This window comes from Melospiza melodia, chromosome 15 (genome assembly GCF_035770615.1).
Source record: "Melospiza melodia melodia isolate bMelMel2 chromosome 15, bMelMel2.pri, whole genome shotgun sequence".
Taxonomy (NCBI): domain Eukaryota; kingdom Metazoa; phylum Chordata; class Aves; order Passeriformes; family Passerellidae; genus Melospiza; species Melospiza melodia.
This window is the reverse complement of record NC_086208.1, coordinates 20,196,692-20,223,151: the sequence shown is the minus strand read 5'-3', so window position 1 is coordinate 20,223,151 and position 26,460 is coordinate 20,196,692. Positions and strand designations below refer to the sequence as shown.

At 51.3% G+C, this 26,460-nt stretch overlaps 2 protein-coding genes and 1 long non-coding RNA gene across 6 annotated transcripts in view; 2 read left to right on the top strand and 1 right to left on the bottom strand.

Annotated features, from left to right (window-relative positions):
• Positions 1-442: 442 nt before the first annotated feature.
• GOLM2 (golgi membrane protein 2) lies at positions 443-18,525 on the top strand. Of its 4 annotated transcripts, none has more exons than XM_063170052.1 (10): positions 444-1,053; positions 6,628-6,682; positions 7,671-7,773; positions 8,813-8,903; positions 9,750-9,894; positions 10,120-10,200; positions 10,539-10,637; positions 11,205-11,378; positions 14,078-14,245; positions 17,317-18,525. In XM_063170052.1, the coding sequence occupies exons 1-10, from the start codon at positions 727-729 to the stop codon at positions 17,388-17,390; spliced, it is 1,317 nt and encodes a 438-aa protein (XP_063026122.1). In that variant the 5' UTR covers positions 444-726; the 3' UTR covers positions 17,391-18,525. The 4 variants fall into 4 exon arrangements, with proteins under 4 accessions (XP_063026124.1, XP_063026122.1, XP_063026123.1 ...); XM_063170050.1 differs by having other exon boundaries at positions 445-1,053; positions 9,747-9,894; XM_063170054.1 differs by lacking the exon at positions 14,078-14,245 and having other exon boundaries at positions 443-1,053.
• Positions 18,526-19,734: 1,209 nt separating this feature from the next.
• Positions 19,735-23,046, bottom strand: LOC134425425 (uncharacterized). Its single transcript, XR_010029680.1, has 2 exons — positions 22,968-23,046; positions 19,735-22,547 (listed from the first exon to the last, which is right to left on the bottom strand). It is a non-coding gene; the product is annotated as an uncharacterized LOC134425425 (long non-coding RNA).
• Positions 23,047-23,313: 267 nt separating this feature from the next.
• CTDSPL2 (CTD small phosphatase like 2) overlaps positions 23,314-26,460 on the top strand; it is a 28,325-nt gene continuing 25,178 nt past the window's right edge. The window contains exon 1 of the mRNA XM_063170049.1: positions 23,314-23,364. The gene's annotated coding sequence lies outside the window, so the exon portion shown is untranslated. The remainder of the gene's footprint in view (positions 23,365-26,460) is intronic.

Genomic DNA, 26,460 nt, shown 5'->3' with positions numbered 1-26,460 from the left:
ACGGCACGGCGTGACACGGACAGGTTTTAATCTCCTTTAGCGTACCCCCGCGCACGGCACGGTGTGACACGGGCAGGTTTTAATGTCCTTTAGCGTTTCCCCGCGCACGGCACAGTGTGACACCGGCAGGTTTTAATCTCCTTTAGCGTTTCCCCGCGCACGGCACGGTGTGACACGGGCAGGTTTTAATGTCCTTTAGCGTTTCCCCGCGCACGGCACGGTGTGACACGGACAGGTTTTAATGTCCTTTAGCGTACCCCCGCCACGCGGACCATCCAACCACGCCACGGCCCGGCACACGCCGCCTCAGGACAGGCGGGCCCGGCTCTCGCGAGCGCTCCGCGGGCTCCTCTCGCGAGAGCCGCAAGGGGCGGGCGGCGGGCGGGGCGCCGCGGTGGCGGCTCGGCCGGTCGGTCCCGCACGGCCCGGCGGCGGCGGCTCGGCTGGACCGGCACCGGCACAGGCACAGCCCTGCCGGCCAGCGCCCGCTCCCCTCGGGCTCTTCCCTCCCGCCGTTCTCTCCCAGCTCCCCAAGCCCGCTGCCCTCAGGGCCTCTTCCCTTCTTTACCCCCCCACCTCAACCCCTCCCCGCGGACCCCCAGTTCCCCCCGGCCATTCCCTCTTTTCCCCCCTCAGGCTATCCCCTTCCCCTCACATCCCCCGCACGCTCAGGGCTCCTGAGCGCCTTCCCCGCCGCGCCTGAAGCCCCCGCGCGCGGCCTGCCCCATGGTGGGGTTCGGGGCGAACCGCCGGGGCGGGCGCCTGCCCTCGCTGGTGCTCGTGGCGCTGCTGGCCGTGATCGCCGTGCTCGCCTTCCACTGCTGGAACGCGGCGTCGCGGCAGGCCCTGCTGCGGGAGGAGCTGGCCGAGCTGCAGAGCCAGGCCCAGCGCACCGAGGTGGCGCGGGGCCGCCTGGAGCGCCGCAACTCGGACCTGCTGGGCAAGGTGGACTCGCACAGGAAGCAGCTGGAGCAGAAGGAGGCGGACTACACCCACCTGAGCAGCCAGCTGCAGGCCAGGGACGGCCAGGTGAAGCGCTGCGAGGACGGCAAGGTAAGGGCAGGGGGCGGCTCAGCCCGGGGCACTGCCGGCCCTTGCTTGCCCGAGGTGTCCCCGCAGCCTCTGCGGCCCGGCGCTGAACCGAGCCCCGAGGCTCGGGTTTGGTGCTGCTGGGACAGCTGCGGCGCTCTCTCTTTTCTGAAAACGTCCCCCAAAAGAGCTGGAGATGTCCTGTGAACAGTGAAAATCCCGAGAGATCGCTCCTTTCCAGACGGCTGTTTCAAATTTACTTATTGTTTTTTAGCTTTCTGTCTCTGCTGAGAATATTTGATCTCTTGTGATCATTCAAGAACCCGGACGCAAAAACTACATTTCAAGGGAAATGAAAGCAGTGTGGTGTTTAGTAGCACCCCGAGCTTGCCTCTTGGAATGCCTGGTACAGCACACTCTGATTTTTATGCTGCCAGCGTGTACTTGAGGGAAAAAAAAAATCCAAACAAACCCTGCTGCTGACTAACGTGTCATTTTCCTTGGCTTGGAGAAGCCAAGCTCATTGAAAATTCAGCTTGCCCTTTCAGTGGGGGTGGCCTGGGGATTTCTTTTGTTGTGGAAGATGAGTGAATGGTTCAACTTTCGCTGTTGTGCTTTCATAACCGTCCTGAACGGGGAAGTTCACGGGGCTCAGCACGCAAGTCCTGCTCAGGGGGCGTGTGGGGTGTATTTGCATGCAGGTCATCCCTCTGCCCATTGAACACTGTTCTCACAGTGGGATTTATGGAAATGCCACACTCTCCAGGGTTAGTGCCAGCTAGGTTTGTTTTCTGGCCCTTTCTTATTGCACATTGGATGAACAGCCTCAGGAAATGCATTGAGTTGTCACAGAAAAATCCGAATATGTATACATCACATTCCAGAGTTAGACTCCCTTGAACTGATTAAGTTTGTATTAATGTTTCCTACTGAGCCATTAAAGCTAAGCCCTTTGGTTGTTCAACAAGCATATTTTTAATTTTTATTTTTCCTTAGATTGCAATGAAAATTCCAGTTGGATATGACATGGACTCCATGATCTTAAAGGTGTTTTCCAGCCTCAGTGATTCTAAAGCAGTTGGGGTTTAGCCAAGATACTTTCCCTTCTGTCTGCAAAAGGGCAGTCAGCTTGTTTGGTGTGTTAGTGTCACTGCCTGTGGGTGTAAAACTGCCCTGGCAGGATTCAGGCAAGCTGTCAGGCACAGTTCAGGAAGGATTCCTTCCTGGAAGGGGTGGTCAGGCACTGGAACTGCCCAGGGAGGTTTGGAGTCCCCATCCCTGGAGGTGTGCAGGGAATTCCTGGATGTGGCTGGGCAGTGACAGGGTGGGGATCGGGCACAAGTTGGGCTGGATGGTCTGGGAGGGCTTTTCCAGCCTCAGGGATTCTGGGATCAGTTGCTGGGCTGCATGACAAGGGGGGCTTTTAATGAAGGAACTGGTATTATTTTGGATAATGTGATGTGTCCCTGTAGGACACTGGGGCAGGAGATGTAGGTCTGAGCTGGGCGGTGCGGCGCTGGTTACTGGAACCAGGGGCAGGAGCAGCTGCTGCTGGCTGCCCCTGCCTGCCCACCCTCTGCCTGGGCTTTGGACACTCTGAGTGTGACACTGCACAGGGCAGGGCCAGAGGGCAGCCAGAGAAACCTGCCCAGTACACCTGCCAAATTCAATTTCATGTTAATTGCCTGCAGCGTGTGCCGTGAGTCTTCCTCCTTTGTTCCGGAAGCTGCCAGCTAAGGCCGTGTGAGCTCGTAGCTTTTGAGCATCCTCTCTCTTGTGTTCAAAATGTTCAGAGTGTCCTAAGAGGCCAGAAGAGCAGGATTTTATCAAAAACCACTCACTGGCCTTTTTTCCTCCCATGTAAGCCACTGTCTTTTCTCAGTGGCAACAGTGTGTATTGTTTTCCTAAAACCCTTTAAATGACTTTTTTTAAGGACTACTGCTTCTGTGACAGTAGAGAGTAAAGCTTTGTTTTAGAGAATGAAAGTCTGTCGCAAGGAAACAGTAGTAGATGTAAAGTGTCTGACCAAAAAAGGCTTGAATAATCATTTTTTTCCCTCTCAAAATAGAATTTAGCAAGTCTGTCTGATCCAACTGCTCATTACCTGTGATCTTAATCTGTTTGTGAAATGCAGGAGCTGAAATAAAACCCCAGCATTGGTATCAAGTGATCACAACAAAGTCAGGCTCATTTTAAGGAAAACTCATTTGGAGAGTCTCAGCGTCAGTTGTGCTTTGTGCTCCTTTGTCCTCAGCTGAGGTTCTTTGCCTTGTGGTCACATAAATCAAGTGCCTTTCCAGTGCTGAGGCAGCCCTGGTTTCTGCAGCAGCCTGCTCTTGGCTCAGGGATTTCTGGAGTCAAGGCCAAACCCTTGGCTGTCCCCTCTGTCCCCTGTTTGTGGAACGAGCCCATCACACTGCACCAGGGTGGTGTTAGCTTTTGGGAGCAAATATGGGACTGTGTCTTGTGTTTAAAAAGAAAAGGAAAACATGAATTTTTGGGAATTCTCCCCTCCTGCGGTGAGCTCCTGAGGGTCTGTTGGGCCTGGAACAAACAAGGAGGTCTCATTTGAAGCGCCCTGTGAGAGGCAAGCAGGGGTAATGCCTACCTTGGAGTTGGGCAGGTGCTGCATGCTCAGGTAGCACCCGCTCCCTGGGTATTCCATGGGTTTTTGGCAGCATGCCGTTGGGTTTGGGGTTTTTCCATGGCTTAGCACATCCATTTGCTGTGAGCATGCTGCCGTGGGACTGGCAGGGACTGGTGGAGAGCTTCCAGGTGGCAGGCGCCCAGTGCACCTCTCATTCCCTGCCTGCTGCTGGCCCTGCCAGCTCTGCAACACTGCCCTGCCCTTACCTGCTGCCCAGAAACGCTTGGGATGAACTGTTTAGTCAAACATCCCCAGCAGCAGCTGGCTCTGCTCTTTGTTGCCAAAACTTGGTAACTCCTCAGTTTGCAAAGCTGCAGCTTGACAGCAGCAATGTGGAGTTGTTACACCGCAAGATTCACAGCTCAGGATTCACTGGAGAGTTGCCACATGACCATGCATGGGATTTCTGGTGGGTTTTTTTTCCTGTGCAGGGCTCATTGGGCTGCAGAGGGTTTATTTTCTCCATCCCAAGTGCTTGGAAAGGCCCTGAGGAGCCCCTGAGAGCTCAGGAATACAAACAGGTCCAGACCAAAGGAGGATGGGGCCCAGGAAGAGCTGGACCTGCGCCACAGCTCATGGATTGTGGGTTTTGCATGTGTAGGTGGAGCAGATCCCATGAATCATAAAAAAGCTTCCTCCTTTTCTGTCCTTCAGATGAGGGACATTTGCTGTCAGCTGAGCGGGTTTGGATATAAATTCTGTCACTTCTCTCTGAAACTCAAAATCACCAAAAGGAAAGATTGTGTGATAGAAGTGCTGCACATTTCCATGCAGCTCCTGCTCACAGACAGCAGCCCTCCCCCAGCCAGGCACATGGTTATGGGATCAGCAAGAGCCAGTGGGAAGGGTTTGTGTGTGAGGGATTCTCATAGATGAGGGTCTGAAAATAGGCCCTGCTACTTCCCAGGATCTCCTTTGTTTACAGATTTATTGGTTTCTGGGGAATAACTGCATTAGAGTAGAATACAGGAAAATATGATTATTGCCTGTAGCTTTGCAAGAGGGGGAGACCCTTGTTCATTCACACAACAAATCACTGGGTGCACCTGCTCCCCTGTCCCCTGTTGGAGGGGCAGCTGGCACAGTGGGTGCCCAGTGGATGGAGGGGCTTGGTGGTGACTTGTGTTTTCTGCTTCCCTGTGTGTCCCCTTCCCTGTGTGTCCCCACTGCAGGGCGGGTTGTGCCTTTGAAGTGCAGCTCTACAAGGCTGGCCCTGGTGAGATGTTGCTTTGTGCATCCTGTGAGGGGGCCTTGAATGCCTCGGTGGGCAGAGCATGAGACAGTTGTGGCTCTGACGTGCCAGGAGGCTCCAAGATGTTCCTTTGGGGAGTAATTTTGTCCCTCTTTCAGAGCACTGTGGTCAGAGGGCTCAGGTTACCTAAAGATCACATTCCTGGTGGAATTAATAAATGCTGACAGATTAACTGTGGAGCTGGACTTTTCAGTAATGTTCCAGGCTTTGGAGGAAATATGTTCAAGTCCATTTTGTTTATTTTACTAGTTTTTCTGCTCTGTCTCTAGAATTGTCCAGTTCTGTTGCTTTCCTTTTTGGGAAAAGCCTTGGGTGAAGCAGTGCTGTGTCCTGTGATAGATGGGAGCCGTGGTGGTGCCTCTCCAGGCCCTAGAGCCCCCTTGGCTTTTGTTTTGGGCATGGGTCGGGATTTGCCCGTGCTCCAGGGGCGAGGCAGGGTCAGCCAGGATCCTGCAGGCTGGCACAAAAGCTCTGCTGCCCTTGGAGCCTCTGCTGTGTGCCCAGAGCTGTGGGGTGTTCCATGGGCACTGTGCTGCAGGAAAGCACCATCGCTGCAGTTCCTGCATGGCTGGGGGGCCAAGGCAGCAATGCCTGATCATACCCACACGGGACAAAGGGATCAGCCTGCTCAGAGTGCTTTTGTAACAGCAAAGACACCACGGGAAATACAGAATGAATAATTTGATAAAAGGGAGGCTCGGGTGCAGGGAGGAAGTCCCAAAGACAGGGCAGGTGTGTTTTGGGGTTTTTTGGCAGGAAACAGAGGTGACTGACACGGACACTTCAGGGACTGTGGGGGGCACTGGAACAGCCCCTGTGTCCTGGTATGTCCCCATGTGTGTCCCACCATGTCCTGGCCAAGGGGCTGTGCTGGCACTGCAGTGTGCTGTTCCCAGAGGTGATGCTGACCTTGTCACCCACGCGTGACAGCCCTGCTCAGCACCTTCCTGCAGTTACCCTTTGTGTCACTGTGAAACTGCAACAAAAACAGCCACAGCACCCGAGCTGCCTGAGGGCAGGCAGGGATTTTTACCTGCTTTCTTAGAATATTCCACACATTCATCTTTCTCTTTGTTCCTGCTGGTTTTTGTCTTTATGTAATGATAAAACAAAGCGTCTTTACTTCAGGACTTTGTGTAGGTGCATTTCTTACTTATTGTAACTATTTTTTTCCTTACTAAAAATGCCAAATTAAAAGCTGTTGTTGTTTACTGGTGTGAGATTCTCTCTCAAAATAAAATGTGTTAGGATGTTAGATAGCAGCATAGAAAAGAGCTATTTAAATATAACAATTCTATTATATGTCTTAGGTAACAGTTGGTTTTGCTGTTAATGCTGTATTTATTTTTATCCACCTGTGCTTTGACATTGGCTGTTTACTGTCCTTCTTGCAATATCAGGATGCAGCATGTTTATTTTAGTTGAGACAATCTAGGTTTTTTTTTAATATAAATATGTTCTGGAATTAAAATTTAAGCCTTTGTTAGCAAAGCCTGAACACAGTGTTTAGTTTGGTGATGTCACTTACACTCACTAAATACACATTTCTCAGATTTACAGGAACTTTGTGCACGTCACTCTGATAATCCTGTCCATACGTTGCTTCACCAAGCAAACAGACACACCTGAGTCTTCACAGCTCAAACCCTCCCCAACCTGCTGGTCACCTGTATTTATTAATCCTTTTCTTCCTTCCAGATGAAGCTGCAGAACAACATCTCGTATCAGATGGCAGACATACATCGGCTAAAGGGTGAGGGACTCATGGCCAAACTCACTTGGCCGGCTGAAGTTGTGCATTTTAGCTGCCCAGGTGATGCAGAATGCAGTATAAATGAAGGATCTGGTGATGCTGGAACTCGTAATTTCACATTTCTCATAATGGGAAATCTCACTGTGTTTGTTACCTGGTGTGGGTAAGTGCAGAGCTGGCTCTCACCTTGCTGCAGAAAGGATGTGTGTTCTGGCACTGCTGAGTTACATGACAGTAGAATCATTTCCATGGCCAGACACGCAGTTTAGCAGAGTTTGATCAGAAACACTGTGATTGTTATGCCAGGTTAGAAAAGGTCCAGGACGCATCTCTGCAGTTCTGTGCAGACATGATTATAATGCCTGAGGTGTTGCTCTGTTCAGAGCACTTCAGAGGGAGCCAGAACGTGATCACATCTGAACATGCCTGCACACAACACACATGGGCTCTGCCTGTATCCATGTAGCTGCAGCTTAAAGTAGTAGGGAGCTTCATTATTCCTAGCCTGAGGAGCAGGGAGAGCTTCTAGAGCAGTTGTGAAGACAGGAAATCTGTGTTGGCTTTACGGGTAGCAGAAAGGTGCCTCCTTTTGTACACTCACTGCCACAAACAGTGTTTGAGCATCCTGCCTGGAGCAACTTGGCAGCACTTCTGTGTTACTCAGAGTGACAGAGCCATTCAGGAAATTATGGACGTTTCCAGCAGATAAGGAAAATAGCATTGTGCAAGGTTTCTGAATGCAAAGGTGCAGAAACACTTAGGGAGATGGGCATAGTATCAGAAGAATTTGTCTCTAATTCATGCTGCCATCTGGCATACATGAGTAAAGTGGCATCTTCCTCAGATTGGTTTAAGAACCTTTAAAGTATGTCTAGACAGGAAACTTGAGCAATTTCTTACTTACTTAGCAATATTGGAAATGCCATCTGCCACGGGGCATTTTTTCTTATCTTTCTGTACTCATGGTGGTTCTGCTCTTTCGGCCCAGAACAACTGGCAGAGTTACGGCAGGAGTTCATCCGCCAGGAAGATCAGCTGCACGAGTACAAGAAGAACAACACATACCTGACAAGGAGGCTGGAGTATGACAGGTATGTCCTCAGGAGTGTTGGCAGCTGCAGCCTGGTGTGTGTGAGTGGGACCTGTATTTACTAAAAAGTGCTAATTAGTCTCGTGTCTGCTAATTGTCAAACACAAGTGTGATCACTTGGCGATGCACCTGAGCTGAAGGTTTGACTTTCAAGTTCTTTGTGATGTTGTAGTCCTTCCCCCAACGTGAGATAGGAGCTAAGGAGAATCTTGACTTAGTGGAATCGTTCTGCATTTTTAAGTTAATGTATTTTTTATAACATGGAGATTTTGCTCATTAACACATGAAGGAGTCTAAAGGACACAGTCCTGTGTCACCAGCATTGCTAATTGCTGCCTTTCTAGCAGTGTAGTTTCATTTGTTTCAGCTGAAACTGAAAGCACCTTGTGTAGATTGAAATTTTAAGTTGACTTCAGCCCTTTCAGTTGCTGATAGAGAAACGGGGAGAACAACTACTCCTGCTCTGAGGAGTGAGGAAAATTTAACTCTTGAGAAAGTGTTTGAAACTTTTACACTTATAAAGGTCTGTGCTGTGCTGAGAGTCTGTGGGACATGGGAGTTTTGGTGATTGGGCTGATGTTGTTGTGGCTTGCTGGGGAAGTTGGAGCAGCTGGCTGTGTATTCAGATGGTGTTAATTGAGTTGGGAGCAGTAACTGATAGTGGCACGCGTGCACCTTCTCTGTTGACAGCCAAGGGAGACACGTTGCTTTCCCAGCAGAATTAATATTTGTGGACAGATTAACTGTGCAGCTTGACCTTTTGTTTGCATTCCAGCTCCTGGAGGAAGTATATTCAAGGCCATTCTCTTTATTTTACTGTTTTCTCGGCTCTGTGCCTATTTTTTTCCAGCTCTGCTTTCTTACTGTATTCAGTCCATTCCCACTCCATATACATGCCAGGACGAGGCTTCTTGGACAGACTATTCTAGTTATAGCTCAGGTTTGGCTTTTTGTGCCACTTCATATGTTTCCCCTTATTTTATTTGTGGGAGAGCGGCTCCAGCAAATGAAGTGTAACTAATGGTGTGTTTCTCCTCAAGCCTGCAGTGTGGGCAGCAGATCAAGGAAATGAGACTGCAGCATGAAGAGAATATCAAGAAATTAATGGACCAAATTGCTCGGGAACAAAAGGTAATGCCAAAAAAGTTTGTGTTGAATGAGAAGAGCCCAAAGCCTGCTGTTTGCCTCAGAGATGTGGAGGCCTGGCACATTTCTTCCCTAACTTTGTGTTCAGGATCCCCCTGAGCAGCCCTAAGTGGGTGTTAGTGCAAGAAATCTGCCGACTGTCTCACCCAGTGGACTGAGCTGGGAGCTGAAGCCAGATTCTTTGCTGTGCTCCAGCCTTGCTCCATGATGTCACTGCTGAGGATTTCAGTTGTTGCCTGTAACATGGATATCTCTGTTCAGCTCTCCAGGGTGGGATCTGTGTTCTCACAGCCTTGCCCAGGTTACTGCAGAGGGAGCCTGAGCTCTGCTGAGGCTCGAGGTGCTAATGTGATGCAAATTGTGATGGTGCTGGAATGCTATCGAGTGTGTGATTACATCAACCAGGCTGCCAGTAGAAGTTGGGCCTCTTTTCTGCAAACAGATGCTTAAAATTTTGTGTCCTTACTTCATCTATAAACATCTCAAATAATAGGGCAGACTGAGAGCAAGTTTGTCACATCTTCTCTCACAGTCTGGAATTGTTTCAAGGCTCTGACCTGAGGCTTAAGGCTTACCTTAACCTGTTTTTGTTGTACTTAACACCTCTGTATGGCAGTGGAAATGTGCTGCAGCTGTGCTGTGATGGACATTTTCTGTTCAGTTGTGTTTCCAGGGTCCAGCTTTGTGCATAGAGTGCTCTGCTCTTTGCTTTGGTGATCACGGAATTCATAAATACAGTTTTGCTGACCCAAATGAATCTTGAATTTGAGGATGTTTATTTTGTAATCTCCAGGGAAGTGTTTGATGTTGTCTCTCTATTTTTTCTAGCAGGCCACACAAAAAGTTCAGTCTAGTAAAGACACTGCGGTCAGCCCCAGCAATGGTGAGCAGGCAGTCCCTGAGACCGTTGCAGAGGTGGAAGATAAAGACATAGTGAAGAATGAGGAGCCTTCAGAACATGTTGCAAATGGCAAAGGTATTTCCTTTTTTGGGCATTTGTGATAGAGAATGGGCCAGTTGGGTTGCATCCTTTGCCAGCCTCCAGACTGTGCATTTCTCTGAAGCAGAAGGAGGAGTTGTTTGGCTCAGGTACGTTGATTAGCTGCAGTGATTGTTCTAAATTAGAGCTTTCCACAAGAGGGAAATTCACAGTTCAGACTGAAGGGTTAGTAAGGCAGAATATCCTTTTCTTGTCTTGCAGAGAAAATCAAACCAGGAGGAGATGCAGGCATGCCTGAAATAGAAGATAATGACCCTGCTAAAGCTGAAGATACTCCCACTGGTTAGGAGAAATACTCTTCATTCTTTCACATTTGGGTCTTGGTGATGTAGATGTTGTGTGTGAACACCATGTGGTTCACAGTGAGTGCAGGCTTTTAAAATCTCTCTGTGGTAATAAAATTCAAGTGGGGTGTAAAATCAGATCATTTCTACTGTGCCTTAGAGGTTTGAATTCTCAAAATGGAATGTTTTGGATAATGCCCCTCCTGAAATCTTACCTTTTATATTTTCATTTAGAAAATTATAAAAAAATAGAAGTTTACAGGATTGTTAGAGCAAGACCAGGTAAATAGTGTGTTTGTTTCACATTAATACTTTTGTCCCTGTGTTCTGTTTTAGCTTTAAAGAGGCCACTTATTTCAGCTCCTAAAAGTGAAGGGCATCAGCCTGTTATCAATCTTCCAACTGAACAGCCCCATGCTCCAAACCTGGCACCAGGTAAAATTCCTGTTAGCAGGTGATGGGACAGTATTTTGGTTACAAGAAGAAAACCAAGGATAAATTTCTGCAGGATCCAAGCCTGTGTTTTTGCCTCTTGTATCCTCCAAACCAATAATTTCTGAGCCTTTTGACCAATCACACCTAATTTTGAGTTAGAAATTTGAAAGATAAGTGCTTCAAGTGGACAGAGTAATTTAAATGCATGTTCCTCCTTAGGGTACTGATTAGGGCTGCACCAGCCCCTCAGGGGTTGGTTGTTGATATCTTGGTAGCCACAATCAGATTTTCCTGTTGCCTGCTCAGTGTCCTCCTGTCCCTGGGAACAGCTCACTTGAGGGTGAGGGTGACATGGGGAAGGTTTAGGAGGTGAGAACTTAGTCCTGCAGTGACAGGGTTTGAAGGAATTGCAGTTAGAAGAGAGACAAACCCAAAGAAAATAAACTCTGTGTTTGATCAAGTCACTTGAAGGTCAGAGAATATCAGGTGATGCCTGCACTGCAGGTGGCTTGTTCCAGTCCTGTCCTGCTGAAATTCTGACTGTAACTTCCCATTTCACCGTTGTAGGTTTGCCCAGTGACGGCGACGGAAACGCTGACATTGCCAAGCAGATCCCTCCAAATTCTCTCCAGCACTTGAATTTTGAAGAAAATATGGACACCCAGAAAGAGCACAAGGTTGAGCCAGACCAGATAAAAATCCCAAAGAGCCGAGTTAGCGACTTGCAGAAGATTAAGCAAAGTAAGTTGGCCAATATCACACACTTCAGTATATTTAAAAAAATCCCTTCATTTTTTATCTGTGTAAGTACCTGTCTGGAAAATGGGGGCCATTGCAGAGGGTGGCTTCAGAGAGGGATCCTGAGAAGGAATATAATGTGTTCCTGGGTAAAGGATAGGCTTTACTGTGTTATTTTTCACATGCACATTCAGTTATTTTACAAAAGTATTTCCTTATCAGAATTTAAGGTGTTTTTGGAAATTGCTGCACAGTTAAATTGGTTAAGTCAGAACGTTGATAGATGCAGGATGCTGACTTACTCACTTTATTACTTGACTTCAGTACACTTTTTGGACATTATTGTAGGAATTCAGTCAAAACTGAGAAAACTTTCGTTGTTTTAATATCACTCATGGAACTTTGTGATGGAGCAGGGACAAGTGTATTACAAATTGTCACAGAACCTGGGCAGGCCTGGCTTCCACTGTGTGTATCCTGAGGTGTGCAAGGCTCCTTATTTATTCAAAGCAGCTTCTGGAAGAAACTTCTGGAGTGAGAACTTCTCATTTCAGTGGTTGGGTTTGTTAATGGATTGTCTCTCTTCCCTGGTCACGGATGAAATGATGGGGGCAGTTGGAGCTGGGAAGGAAATGTCTCCATTGTAGGCTGGGAGGGGGTACCTGAGAGTCAGGAATTGTGCCCACTTAGTCTCTTCTCTTTGGAATAACTCTGGTTGTAGGCTTTAACAGTGCAACGAGGGAGAGAGTTTATCATGGAAAGAAATAGCTGATCCAGGTTTGTGTAAGGGTCTGTCCTGATGGTCAGAGAGGTCCACTGGTGACAGACTCACCCCTGGTATGGAGGGGCCCAGCTGTGGCCCAGCCCTGCAGCTCCCACCGTGGGCAGGTGCCTGCCTGGCTGTTGGTGACTGAGGGCTGTGAAGCAGAGGGTGCAGAATGGGACTGGTCAGCCTGGGGGACAGAAGAGCTTGGGGGGACCTTAGAGTGCCTAAAGGGGCTCCAGGAGAGCTGGAGAGGGACTGGGACAAGGCATGGAGGGACAGGACACAGGGAGTGGCTCCCACTGCCAGAGGGCAGGATGGATGGGAGATTGGGAAGGGATTGTTCCCTCTGAGGGTGACAGGGGCTGGGATAGAATTCCCAGAGCAGCTGTGGCTGCCCCTGGATCCCTGGCAGTGTGCAAGGCCAGGTTGGTTGGGGCTTGGAGCAGCCTGGGACAGTGGGAGGTGTCCCTGCCGTGGCAGGGGTGGCACTGGAGGGGCTCACCAGCCTGACTGTGCTCCCTGAACTCAGTCTGTAGCCCTTGTGGGCCTGCTGCATTTCCTGGGATCTCTTCATCAACTCCAACCTTTCCTTCTGTCAGCTTCAATTCATTTGTCACACTGTCTCTGGCTACCCATGGGCTGGTTTTGCTGGAAGTTGGGTACATGCCCTTGTCTTCCATGGCTCAGTTTGGGTTTAACATGTGCAAATTCCACTGTCCTACCTCGGTTATGTATATAATGCAGTGTCAAAAATACCAACAGGATCACTCCATTAGACATGAACAGGCAATGAATAATGTATGGAACTTTGGATTTCTAAACAGATCGTGGGTGTTTTTCTTGCTTGTTCTATGACAATACCTGAAACTGGTGCTCCTGTACGTTTGAGCTGTGCTAGGTGTGATTCTGCTGCTTTTCCCCATATAGAGAAGCAGGATGGTACTGCTTCTGTCCTAGTTTTTACATACACCTTATTTTAGGGAATAATTTTACTTCTACATCTGTCCATTTTTAATCCCGATGCTGAAATCATGCTCCAGTTTTACTTCTCCATTAGTTGCTTGCACTGGGAGTCATCACCTGCCCTGGCAGCCTTGGTGCCCAGTGTGCAGGAATTGTATCACACTTTAATCCCATTTTTCCCATTTACACAGAGTCTTCCAGGCCAGTGACCTCTGCAGACTCAGAGCTGCTTCTCTCCAGCACTGGGCTGGAGGAGATCTCCCTGTACCCCATTGAACACCAGCTCTGAGCTGATATCTCCCCAGTAATCTCTCACCGTGTGCCTGGGTGATTGCCTGCTCGTTCTGTATTTCCAGCTGATTCCTGTTTTTCTTTTGCATTGTTTCAGGATCTGAAACCACTCTTAAATTTTTGTTGGGAGACGAAAATACTGGATTTGGGGCATTTTGGAAATGGTCACAGCTTGCTAGGGAGGCAGAGTGTAAAGCCAGCTAGAGTTTCCAAGCCGGGCAGTGAGGGCAGGCCTGTGCTGGGCTCCCTCCCGTGCCAGCAGGGCACCCTCTGCAGGGCACCAGGGCAGCGCTGGCTGGCTCCAGGGTGTGAAAAATGCCAGGCCTCAGCAAATTGGCTGCTGACCCTTCCAAGAGTGAGAGCTCTTGTGCTTTTTGAGGATTCTTGTGTTGGTGCCTGTGGGCAATCCAAGGTGGAGCTGTTTGGTGCTCACTCAGCCCTTGCTGTGGAGAGAGGAGTGTGGGACAGCCAGGTGTCACGAGGGTCACACAGAGGTGTCACCTGCACAGAGGTGCTCCAGGAGCCTTGTCCAAGCCCTGCCTCAGCCCTCTCCCTTGTCCCCCCTTTCTCTCCAGCTGGATCTACCACAGACCCGACTGCCTCCCCCTGCGATCTGCTCTTGTGTAGGATCTCCCTGTTTCTTTCCTCTCTGCTGCTGACTCACTCCTTTCCTACTCCACAGGCCGGTTCTTTGATGAGAATGAATCCCCTGTGGACCCGCAGCAGGGTTCTAAACTGGCAGATTATAATGGGGATGATGGGAACGTGGGTGAGTATGAGGCAGACAAACAGGCCGAGCTGGCTTACAATGAGGAAGAGGATGGTGATGGTGGAGAAGAAGACGTCCAAGGTGAGCTTGGGCCTTACCTCCATCCCATTGTGATAAATCCATGCTGAGTTACTTGTTGAATTTGTGTAAAGCCTCTCTGGTTTAGCTGATCACAAATTGCTCAGACAGAACAAACAAGCTTGAGATTTGGTCTCGCTCTCTGTGGGACAGCAGCAATGCAAGTCTTGAGAGAGAGGGTTTTGGCACCTCACTGCAGTTGTCTATAGCTCCTGCTAGGAAAAGCAAGTCCAAATTCCAGACATGGTTTTACCCAAACCCCCCAGCTCTGGTTCCTGGCTGGGAGGGCTTTGGGCCTTGACATTGTTAAATTGTCAAATACAGGAATGAAGTGGTTTGATTCCTGCTCTTGTCGCACCTGCCTGGAGCTGGTGTGCAGTGAGGCCTCAGGCGGTGATTCCAGGCATCACTTTGTGCATTATACACAGATTCAACAGGCTTGTGGTGTTCTGCTAACCTACCTTGGAGCTCCTGATCCAGTGCTGCCTAACACCTGTGTGTGCATGGCCATTCCCTGTCCTGCATGCAGCTCCTGCATCGCCTCCCTCGCTTGCCTCTGCCTGCCTTGTCTGCCTTCTCCATCCAGCTCTTGGGGGATATTTGGGACAGGCCTGCATGTCTGCAGGGTGAGAATGTTGGGTAAACAGAGAGTATTTCCAGTTAAATGGAAGTGTAAAATAAAGAGGGGGGGAAAATAAGAAATGGGAAATAGGAAACAAAAATCCTACAGGCCCCCTGATTTTGATCCTCATAAGTTATATAAGTTAATAAGTTTTTAGCTGGAGGTTTTTCAGGCACTGTATTTAACTGGCATCTAGGCAAAATGAATGGGCAAAGCCAGTAGAGAGCAGCTGACTGTGTGAGCATGCAGCTGAGTGCAGTGTCAGCAGACTGGGCTGGGCTGGCAGTTTGGAACTCGTGCACAAGTGAAGGAATGGGATGGACCAGAACCTGTGCCAATTGATTAACTTATCAATGGGCTGCAGTGCCTGCTGCTCCAGCTGCAGGCTGCTGTGTGCCCCTCGTGCTCAGGACTCGCAGGGGGTTTGTGTGTCTGGCAGGTGTCCCTGGGCTGGCAGCTGCACAGAGGCACAGGGGCATGCAGAATAGCCTGCTCCAGTAGCAGGTGTCCCTTGCCATGGCACTTTCCTGTCCGTGCTGGGGCCATGGGAGCCATGCCCCTGAGGGTGCTGAGCTGCTGTGGGCACGGAGTGCAGGGTCTCCTGTGTGTCCCTGAGCCCTCAGTGGGTCCTGCCCAGCTCCTCACTGCAGGAGTTCCTTACCTGGGCTTCAGGATGGAGCTGTGGAGGTTGTGACTGCAGCCGAGTCTGTGCTGCTGGTGCCATCTGCCTCACTCAGCCTGGGTGCTCTGGACAGCCCTCGTTGTGAAGGAACGTTCCCAGTATCCAACCTGAGCCTCCCCTGGCACAGCCTGAGGCCGTTCCCTCCTGTCCTGTCCCTTGTTCCCTGGGAGCAGAGCCAGACCGTAGGAGCTGGTGGCTGGGGCAGCAGGGATTGAACAGCTGCACTGACAGGGGCAGCATTCCCCAGTGCCTCTTTGGAAAGGGTGGTGGGACACAGCTCTAAGTGGTGGGAAAATGCGAAACCCCAGAGACTGGGCTTGTGTAACTTGCAGTGTGAGTGGTGTTTGGAAGAACAGAGCTCTGACTGACAGTGACCCCATCAAACATTTCCCTTCCAGGTGGGGTCCCTGCAAGGTCCCTGCTCTGGTGGCTTGGGATTTGAACTTGGGGAAGGTCCTTCTGCTGATGAACCCCTCTTTGTCTCTGTATAGACAGACTGGATTAAGAGCTAGGGTTAAAGGGTGACTTCTGAAAGCTTCTTCCTGTGGGATCATCTGAACAGATGTGTTACTACCTCAAACCACATTTCCCAGGCTTTGTTCTGTTGTTCCTCAATAACTTGTCGTGTTGGCTTGAGCTGTGATTTGAGTGTGGCTGGTGGAGCTTCTGGGGCAGTATTTCAAAAAAGTGGCTGCTTCAGGCTTTATACTGATTTGTCTGCAGGGCAGGAGAGGGCAGAAGGGGAGGGTTGAAGGGAGGGTGGTTATAATTGTTTAGGGAGGAGAAAAAAGAAATGAGAATTTCTGTCTAAAAACTGTCAGGTAAACATCACCCGGCTCTGCGTCAGACTGAACAAAGCCTGTGGCATGTGCTGCAAAGCCACTGGATTCCACATGGTTTCTCTTGCCTCCAGGAATGTGCAGGCTTAGATTGAAATTATCCAGGGGAAACAGCCAGTTTGGGGGATGTTCTTGGGGCAGGGCAGCACCAGCCTGGTTCCTGCTCTCAGGCACCTGCTGAAGGGCAAGGGGATGTTTGAAGGTGGCAGCTTCTAAAATGTCTGTTAGTGATGGCTGGATGGTGGAGGGGGGTAACTCCAGGACATCCAGGTGCTGTGGTGGCACTTTCTTGTGGAACAAACCTGTGTCGTGCAGTGAACTCCAGCCTTTGCTGCTGGAGCAGCCCCCCAGGCCCCTGCCTGGCTCCCGGGGTGCTGGGTGGGAAGGTGTGCAGAGCTCCAGGTGCAGCTGGGGGAGCTGAACTTGGATTTCTTTTGCTGTGAACGAGAGTCTTTCCTGATAGAAAGGAGTAGCTCTGAGGTGCAGGAAAAGCTTATTAGTTGGAGCAAATGGAAGTTTTAGGGTTTTTCACTTTTTGAGGGAAGGAGGCCCTTGGTAAAGAAGGGCCCTGTGCTAGTCACTGAGGTTCCCACCCTCTGTGAATGGTGTCAGCTCTGGGCATGGGGCTTGGAGCTGGGTTTAGTGGGGGAGTTTGAAAGCTTGACTGGCAGTGTCAAAGGCAGCAGCTGGTGTGGCAGTGCTGCAGGGTGTGCAGCCAGGCAGTCGGTGAGCTGGGGCTGCCCTGCAGCCAGAGATCCCCCTGCAGCACTCACAGCTGGGCTGGACACGTCCTGTCACTGCCCTGACCAGCTCAGGGCTGTGCCCTTAGCAGCATGTCCTGGGAACTGCACTTGGGTGTTTTTTCAGTGATACCACATGAGATCTGAGCCGAGCATTTCAGTAGTGATCTAATTGCAATGTGTAATTGCAGATGACGAGGAGCGAGACCTGCAGAACGACCTGGGGGACTACAGCAAGTCCCGCCTCAGCGAGGGGGTCCTGTAGGCCCCGGGCACAGAGAGCTCAACCCAGGACCCTGAGGTGCTGCAGAACTGGACCTGTTTTACTCCAGTGTTTCCTGCTTCCAGAGAAGCTGAGGATCAAGTGCCGAGGGTGCTCAGCAGCAGGAGGAGAGGACCCCCTCTGTACATATGTACATATTTGTACTGTTGCAGGTTGTATTAAACCCACATCTTTGCTGTTACATGGAGCTGGTTACTCAGCCTGGTCCTTACCTGTAATAATCTCTACACTTAAACCCAGTCTATAAACACAGGCTGAACTGTTTCTGCCCCGTAGAACACTTGGAACCCAGAGAACTTGTACAGTTTGTACCTGATGTAACAAAGCCACTGTGGAAGCCATGTACAGCCAAGAACTCTTTTTCTACAGTCCCACCTGTGTGGCAGAGCTGCTGCTCCCGAGTGCTGGGGCTTGTACGGCAGTGAGAATGGCGTGTCAGAGGGACTGGGAACTGAATGGTGCAGTGACTGCTCCTTCCTCACTGCAACCCAGCACTACATCCCACTGAACTCCTGTGCAGTGACCACATCTCATAGCTAGAGCTGCAAATCTGTAGTAGGACTTGAATAATTCGATGCATCCCAAAAAAGCTGTGCAACTAATAGCTCAATTTAAAAGGTGATATAATTAATTTGCAGCTTGTAGGAAATCCTTGTGTTAAAGAGGGTAAGTGTGTCAGTGAGACACCTCTCCAGCAGCTGTGTCAGCCCCTGGATGGAAGGACCAGCCTGTGTCCAGGTGAACATGCTGTGGATGCTGGTTTGCTGTCCCAGTGTCCATCCCAGCTCCAGCCACTCCAGTTCATTTCCAGTTCAATGCCCTGATCCTGAACACCCAGCACATCCCATGGTTTGGTTTCCTCCATCAGACCTGTAAGTCAGACCCTTTTCTGTATTCTGTATTCACACTCAGAATTGATGGGGATGATTCCATTGCTCTGCAGTGGTGGGAATGAAGGGGATTGTCCCTCCTGCTCCCCCAGGACACAGGCTGATGGCCCTGGTGAGGGTGATTGAACTCATCCCTGTGCTCTGGTGCTGGGCTGAAGTAATGGGTCAGGTTTGCTCCTTGGCAGCTCAGCGAACCTCTTAAATAAAGTTCAATGCTTGTACAATTATCTTATGGGTTTTTAAGACAGTTTATTATTACTTCAAGTGTCAATGCAAAATAAAATTCCCCCCAGTTTCTGCATTTAAAAAGTGGAACTCCAGCTCAGCGCTGTGTCCTGGTTCCAGCTGAACCCCACATTCTCCAAACTAGTGCAGCATCACATGGCACAGCTTGAGAGACCCCTAAACAGAGAGCTATTTCTGAAATGTTGACATGAGACCATACTATACTCAGCTTCAGCTGCTTTTCCCTTCCCTGCCCATCACCAGGACCATCCCTTTTGGGCCCCTGTGCTGAAGGTGGCTTGCTCCATGTTCTTTCTCTGCCTTTTCTTTTTCTTGCATTCCATGTTTTCTCTTTTTTTTCCTCTTTCTGTCAGAGCGATTACTCTGCTTCACCCTTGTGCAGCCACACCTGGAGCATTGTGTTCAATCCAGGGCTGCACAGCTCAGGAAGGACAAGGGGCTCTGGTGAGGGTCCAGGAGGCCAGCAAGGTGCTGAGGGGTGTGTAGCTCCTCTCCAAGAGTGGTGGGCTCACAGCTGGCCCTGCAGCCGGGCTGTGCAGGCTCTGAGCACAGGCCAGCTCGATTTGTTTGGAAACGCTGCTCCAACACCCTGTGCCGTTTGCGTGCAGCCGCTCCCGTCGCCATGGCAATGCAGCACAGACAACGCTGACAGATCAGCGAGACTGCAACCAAGCTGGCTCTCACACTGCAGCCCCGCAGCAGAAACCCAACAAAGCCTCTGCCCACCGCGGCCAGCCCGCGTTTCAACCAGCACACCCGCTGCTGGCTCCGAGGCTCCGCTTCCAAATCCCTCGGGATCCACGTGGCAATGCATTTCAGACAGCAGGGAGCTGAGATTCCACTGCCAGGGCTGAGGGATGAGTTCAGGCAGTGTCAGAAATGCAGGCACCTCCACCCAGCAGCCAGAGAAACAACTTGAGTTACTCCAGCCAGTCCTCGCTGCCCAGATTTGGAGGTTTTCAGCAAGCAGACTGCCAAAGCTTTCCCGAAGTCACATGAATCCCACAAAAAACCAATCACTGGTGAATCCATTTTAATTTCAAAATGAGGAAAACCAAACTGATGGGCAGGATCTTGCCAAAAGGTCAAACCCAGTTCTGGATGAAACAAACCCTCATATTTTTCAGCATTTTAATAGCCATGAAGAGCTGAAGATACTTTGAAGTAACAAGAAACAAAAAGACACAAGATAATGGTTTGTGGATTTTATTAAATGTTATCATTTTACATGTTCATATATGCAAACCCAGCAACAGTGGGAAATCCAAAGCCTGCAGGATGGAAGAGCCGGTGAGTGAGTGAGTGTTCTGCAGTAGTACATGCAGAAAGTACAAAAGGTTTCTTCTCTGTAAATCTATTTACTGCCTGTTCACAGTTTGCACAATGGACTGAGTGAAGCTCATTCATGTGGTGGTTGGAGGTCCTGAGCTCTCAGCAGGACCCATTTCCCTGTACACACACATCTCTGAAGAAATTCTCTATCTGAAAACTTTCTCCTTTATCCCTGTTAAGGAGAATTTTCACATGCCATAAATCTGCCAGCTGCAATCCCTGCTCCAGGAGATACACGGAGCCTTCAGTAACCTGGCACCCACACAGAGAACTTCCAGCTGAAGTAACCTGGGGTCCTTCCTTGAGGAGACTGACCAAAATGCTTGATAGGATCAAATCTTGCTGCAGTGAACTAGAAAATGTGAGATCAGGCACTTTATAAGGAGGAGCAGTGCCCTGCTGTTCCAGCTGGCTCCAGCACTGAGACCAGATTTCTGTAGTTTAAATAAAACAGGAAAACAAACCCACAAAACCAACTGGGGCCATCTCTCCCTATTTAGGAGAGTGCAGTGGAATTTTTAAGCCAGCCAGAAACAGAGTAGTGATATTTATGCCTGAACATTTTTATGCCAATATAGAAACCATAATACTCCAATTCCTCAACCTATATGAAACCCTGCGTAGCCACACTGGGATTACTGGGATGGATAATCTACAGTTTAACTTCCCAAAACCAGGTTTGACTGCTGGCGGCTGTGCATTTCCATCCCTGGAGGAATGTCTCGTGCCACTCTCTGGTGCTGCACTGTGCCAGATCAAACACAAGGCTCATTCCCATGTGTTTCTGCGGGCTTTGGGAGCAGATGAATCCCTGGTGCTGTCAGCTGGAGTGTCTGCAGTGAGAGCAGCGAGTCTGGAGCTGCTCCTGGACAGCCAGATTGGCTCCCAGACGCCGGGGATGGAGCAGCAGCACAGCCTGGGAGCTGCTTCTCTCAACTCTGGTGGTCAGCTATCCAATGGAACTGATCCCCTTCAGAAAGGCAACAGGACAGCAAACACTGGAAATGGGCAATCGTAACACACAAACCCAAAGAAGACTCCTGAATTTGCTGAGAAGTGCCAGATGCTGCAGTTAAACTGAAAGTGGAACTGGAACAAACCCCACCCAGTCCTGAGCTGAAGATGCTGCAAACACCTGCCCCACATGAGCTCTGCACCACCAGGGAGCTCACTCTGGAGCACGTCAGTTTATGTGATGTACAAACAGAGCTAAGAGCTCTGCAAGGCTCGGGGACAGAGCTGGGAGGAAATCCTAAACCCTGAGGAATGCCTTCCAGGAGCAGTTGGGATCCAGTGCAGGAATGGTCTGACAAGTGCACATTTCCCCTTCAGTGTCTCTGTGAAGTGAAGCAAACGTGCTCCTCAAAGCCCCAAATGCCTCAGGGGCCCAGATGCTCTGGCCAGGGGAAGCCCACTGCTGCCAGCTCAGCCTTATCTTTGGCCCAAACACACATTTGAGCTCTGTGTGCCAGCACAGGGTTTCACACTGCCCACACGGGGCTGAGGCTGTGCTCCGTGGGGAGCAGGGTACAGCAGGGCACATCTGAACTGCTCCCTGCACAGCAACACCATCAGCAAGGTGATTTTCCACATCCCCTTTCCTGCCAGTCCAGCCCCTTCTCCCTAATTCAGCACCAGGGAACTTGAGGAGAGCATTAGGTACTGTGAAAAACAAATTTTGATATCCTGTTACACAGAAAAGGGCAGTTCTCTTTGCCATAAAGATCAGTTTGAACCCTGAGTCACACGTTTGATCTCTTGTCGGTGTTTTTGGTATGCTGGTGCTCACACAAATACCTGCTTGCTTTGAATCTTGCTGGATCAGCTGCTCTGGCCGCTTGTTTAATTTTAATTACATGGCTTGAGAGAGTATTTCCACCCACCATTTCCCAAAACTCCCACTTTCTAAGTATCAGTGACTGTCCTTTTGGGGTAACAGTGTGAGACATCACACAGTTATCCTGCCATACAGGTTCCTCCTCAGGGACTGCCAAACCATCTTAATGAGGCTCCAACATGCCCAAACCAACCTTTTTCACAGCTGATCATTCACAAAATATTCACAATAAATACCTGAATGCTCTAAAGGAATATGGTTCCCTGTTCTGAATGTGTTTCCACTGCCTTCCTACAACCTCTTTTCTATGGCAAAATTAGCTTTATAGTGTCTTCTGTTAAAGACAGACTAGTAGAGTCCTGTGACAGAATTCTAAAACAAATCTTGGCTTCACAGCAGCAGATGTACTTCTCTTTAACAAGCCAATGAATATTTTAGGTGACTAGAGAGCTGGGACTTCTACAATCTGATCCACGTTCAAAAGCTAAGCAGGGAGTCAACAGGTACCAGGAAACACAACACCCGTGTAAGTTTCTTCACTGCTAAATTAGATGCCAGATAGTCCTGTGAAAACCTTCCACTCCGGGCAGTACCTTGAGATGTCATCATGTCATAACACCGGGGAACCCGAGAACTGATTTCTGTTACAAAGACTGGTAAGTAAAAGTGATCATCAAAAGAAAAATTAAGATACCCAAGTTCAGTAGCATTGAGATGAGAAACGTAACTTCACTACATGCTGCTGTACTGCAAGAGATGGCCAAGCTGCTTCATTAAGCCCTTCAAATAGTAAAGCACGCAGCATCCTCAGCATTTCCCAAACAAAGAGGCTGCCTAGAAAAAAAAAGAGAAAGCGGAAATAAAACTTCACAACACTCTCCACAGGCGACTTAAAACAGCAACCGAAACCGCAAGCCAGCGCGGCCCTACGCTTAGGGAATGGGACGGAGGGCGAGCCAGCCGGGCCGGCCTGGGAGCGGGAGCGCCCGGCGGTGCCCAGGGCAGCGCGGGGAGAGCGGCCGGGGCCGGGGCCGGCGCGGGGCTGTGCTGCCCGTCCGTCCGTCCGTCCGTCCACGGCGAGCGCTGCCCGGCGCTGCCGCTGCTGCTCCGGGGAGCGCCGGAAGGGCCGGGGGCCGCGGGCCGGGCCGGGGGCCGCGGGCAGGGCAGGGCAGGGCCGGGCCGGGACTCGCTCCCGCTCGCCCCCCGCCCCGCTCGCGCCCCGCGGTCTCCTCAGAGCTCCCCTTCTCCCCTCACCTCCCGGCCCGGCCCGGCCCGGTGCCAGGACACCGGAGCGGCCGCGCCTCCTCCGCCGGGGCACCGCGGCCGCCGGGCGCTGCTGCCGGTCGCGCTGCCGGTCCCGCTGCCGCCGGCCCCGGCGCCGCCGCCGCGCCAGGCCCCGTTCCCTCCTTCCCGGCCTGCCCCGGCCCGGCCCCCTCCCCCGGCCGGGCGCGCCTGCGCGGCGGCCCCGCTGCCATCCGGGTCCCTCGGTGCGGTGCAGCGGGTCGGTAGGCGGGAAATGGCGACTGAGCGCTGAGCGCCGAGCGCCCGGAGCGCGGACCCGCCGCCGCCGCCCGCCCCCTCCGCCCGCCCGGCCGCCCGCCCGCCCGCAGCGCGGCCCCGCGGCGCCGCTCCCCGGCCCCCGCTCCCGCAGGTGAGTGACGCGGCGGAGCCGCGCGGGTCCCAGCCCGGGATCAGGTGGGGGCGCGGGGTGGCCGCTCCGAGTGACCGGCGGGATGTCCCCTCGGGGCCTGCCCGCGGCGGGCCCGCCGCCCGCCGACGCGCCGCGTCCCCCCCGCTCGCCCCCCGCGGCCGCCGCGGAGCCCCGGGCGAGCCCCGGCCGCAGCCCTGGCGGGCCGGCCCTGCCGCGGGCAGCGGCGGAGCGGTGTCACCCCGCCTGACACCCCCCGCCCGCCCCTCCAGGCCGAGGCCTGCGGCGGGTCCCGCCCGGCCGGCCCGTCCCGCGCCCCGGGGCCGGGCCGGAGCCGCAGCGCTGCGGGCGCATCGCGGGCCGTGCCCGCGCGGGTCCCGCGCAGGACGCGCCTGTTGCTGCCCGTGTTGTCGCCGCCGGGGCGGCAGCGCCGGACGCGCCTGTCAGCGGCCCCGGGGGCAGCGGGACGGGCTCGGCGGGGGCGGCCGCCCCGCGCTCCGCTGCCCGGGCTGGGCTCAGGCGGCGGCTCCGGGGATGTCCGTGCCGCGGGGCGCGGGGGACACCAACTTTGTCTCCGTGAGCGGCGGGGGCGGCGGCACCGTGCGGGACCCCCGCCGTCCGGGGCCGTTATTGGCATTGCCGGTCCCTGCTGGGAACGCGGCGGAAGGAATTAGCATGCTGCATACCACATTGATTATCTGCTCGCTCGGTGTTACTGGAGAGCACTGTACGAGCCTGTTGCTCAATTTTATGGTACTTAAGAGCGCTCGAGAGGACAGGTCTGGCTGTTTGTGTCAGGCTGTTTGGGTGAGCTCAAGCCTGGGTCCGTCCAGGGAGCTTCGTTCTCTGTGGTGACAGTTGTGATGCTGCTTCTGGTCCCAAGCCTATTGTTTCTGGGAGGGATTTTCCATCGCCTTCCAGATGCTTATGGTGCACTTTGAAAAGTAACTTCGGGTTTGTCGTTGTCGTCTTTGCCTTTGTTGATGTGTTTCCACTGTTAGAGTAGCCCGTGAAGAGGATCTCTAAGTATAACTATTACTCTGTTGCCTTGGGCAAGTGACAACCTCTTTTGCCGTTTCTCCATGAGTAAAATGGGGATAATAATACCTTGGAGAGTTGTTACAAGAAGTAGTTAATGTTTGTAGAGGACTTAAAAGACCTAAGTGTTATTAATTAAGCCCCATGACACATTAAGGTAAGAGTTAGCGAGCCAGGTTTGCACATGGATGAACTGAGGCAGGAAGAGATTATGATTTAGCCGGAGTAACGTCCTGGATCTGTGACAATAGCAGAAAACAAGTTGTAACTACTTCATGCTGTAGGCACAAGGGAGCCGTTCTGGATAACAGATAGGATTCCAAGATTACTTGCCCCTCCCTCACCCCCCCTCCCAATTTCAGGCTTTTCTACTTTAGGAGGTTCTGCCTGTGTGACTTCCAGTTGACTGGATAGCTCCAAGGACACTTATGGCTTGCCCACTTAAAAGTGTTTCAGCAGTTTTCATAACAAGATATATGTTCTAGGATGCAAGCCAAATCCCGACTTAAATTCCATGAAACATTCTCCTCTTTTCCCCTGAAAACATCGTGTGGAACTCAGTTTTGATCCTGTTCCAGTCAGTGCAGTGTGCACCAAAGCTGACATTCCTGTTCCATCAAAGTTCTTTATTAAACTAAAATTCCCCTGTCAGTCTGCCCCGGAGATTGAATGGGACAGTTGGATCGTTTTTCTGAGGATGTAAACATTCCACGTATGCTGGGGCCGTGCGTGCATTTCATAATTGAAAGGTGATTTTCCATCCCCAGCCTTGCACCCCTTCCAGGGTGGCGATTCCCCAGCACAAGGATGTGACACTATCAGAGGCTGGGTGGCATTAAGCAGTTAAAAAACCAGGAAAAGTTGTCAGAATTCAAAAGGAAACTGAGTCTTCACCTTCCCAAGTTTTTCCATACTGCATTGGCTCCTCTTTGATCTCTTGTAATGCCGTGAGGTGACACCAGCAGAAATCGTGCTTGCAGGAGACTTTGGGAATCACATATGCTCTTTTGACAGATTTCTGTGCACATATTTCATTCCCGTGGAAGAAACTTTTCCACAGGTGTCAGGGGAAGAGCAGCTTGGGGCACTTGCACGTTTTTGTAAAAACCATTCTGAAAGTCAAGCTGAACTATTTTGGCAAAAACTTGCAAGAAAAGCTTGAGCAGAGCGATTGCACAAGAGAAACTCCAGAGTTACCTTCCTACCTCAGCCATTCTGGGAGTCTAGAAAAGCAGGATGCATGAAGTAGGGCTGAAATTTGACATAAATTTAAAATCCCTGTGTATTTCTAGACACGTGTGTGCTCTGAGAGGAGCTTGAGACTTCTTGCTCTTTTGGGACAGTGCCTTGGGGTTCCAGAGCATCACTGTGATCATTTCAGGATCACAGCTGGATAAGTAATCAGACAACCCTAAAAGTGCCTTTTCCAGGTTGTGGGTGTGCAGCCGTGCCCTGTCCAAGTTGTGCCCCATCCGTGTGCTTTCAGCCTGGTCTCCCTAGGGAAGGCAGCTCTGATGTGTGCTGGGTTTTGGACTTTGGTGATGTCAGTGCAGGACCACTGAGATTATCCTGCATCCTTACTCTGTAATTCCTCAGGAGTGTTCCTCTCCACAAGTGCCTTTCTCATTCTTCACTCACAGTAGATCAGATGTGGTGATTGTTACTCCTCAGAAAGCAAAGGACCGAGTCTGAATGAGATCCCTTCATTTGCTGGCACCCAGATTGCTGTCACCATCTCTTGTACATTTCAAAGAGGAGGTTGGCTTTTGTCTGCTGTACATGGACAGTTCCTGGGGTGCTGCTCCCAGCACAGGAGGGACATGGACCTGTTGGGCTCAGTCCAGAGGAGACCAGCAGGGTGGTCAGGGGGATGGAGCAGCTCTGCTGTGGGGGGAGCCTGGCAGAATTGGGATTGTTCCGCCTGGAGAAGAGAACCCTCAGGGTGATCTCATTGTGGCCTTCCAGGACCTGAGGGAACCAGCAAGAAGGATGGAGAGAGACCCTTGACAAGGGTCTGCAGGGACAGGACACAGGGAATGGCTTCCCACTGCCAGAGGGCAG

Excerpts from the sequence above, each read along its gene's own strand:
- GOLM2 (XM_063170050.1), top strand. The coding sequence starts at position 727 with ATGGTGGGGTTCGGGGCGAACCGCCGGGGCGGGCGCCTGCCCTCGCTG. Across the intron at positions 8,904-9,746 it reads AAATTGCTCGGGAACAAAAG|CAGGCCACACAAAAAGTTCA; the intron begins GTAATGCCAAAA and ends TATTTTTTCTAG. Across the intron at positions 9,895-10,119 it reads ACATGTTGCAAATGGCAAAG|AGAAAATCAAACCAGGAGGA; the intron begins GTATTTCCTTTT and ends CTTGTCTTGCAG.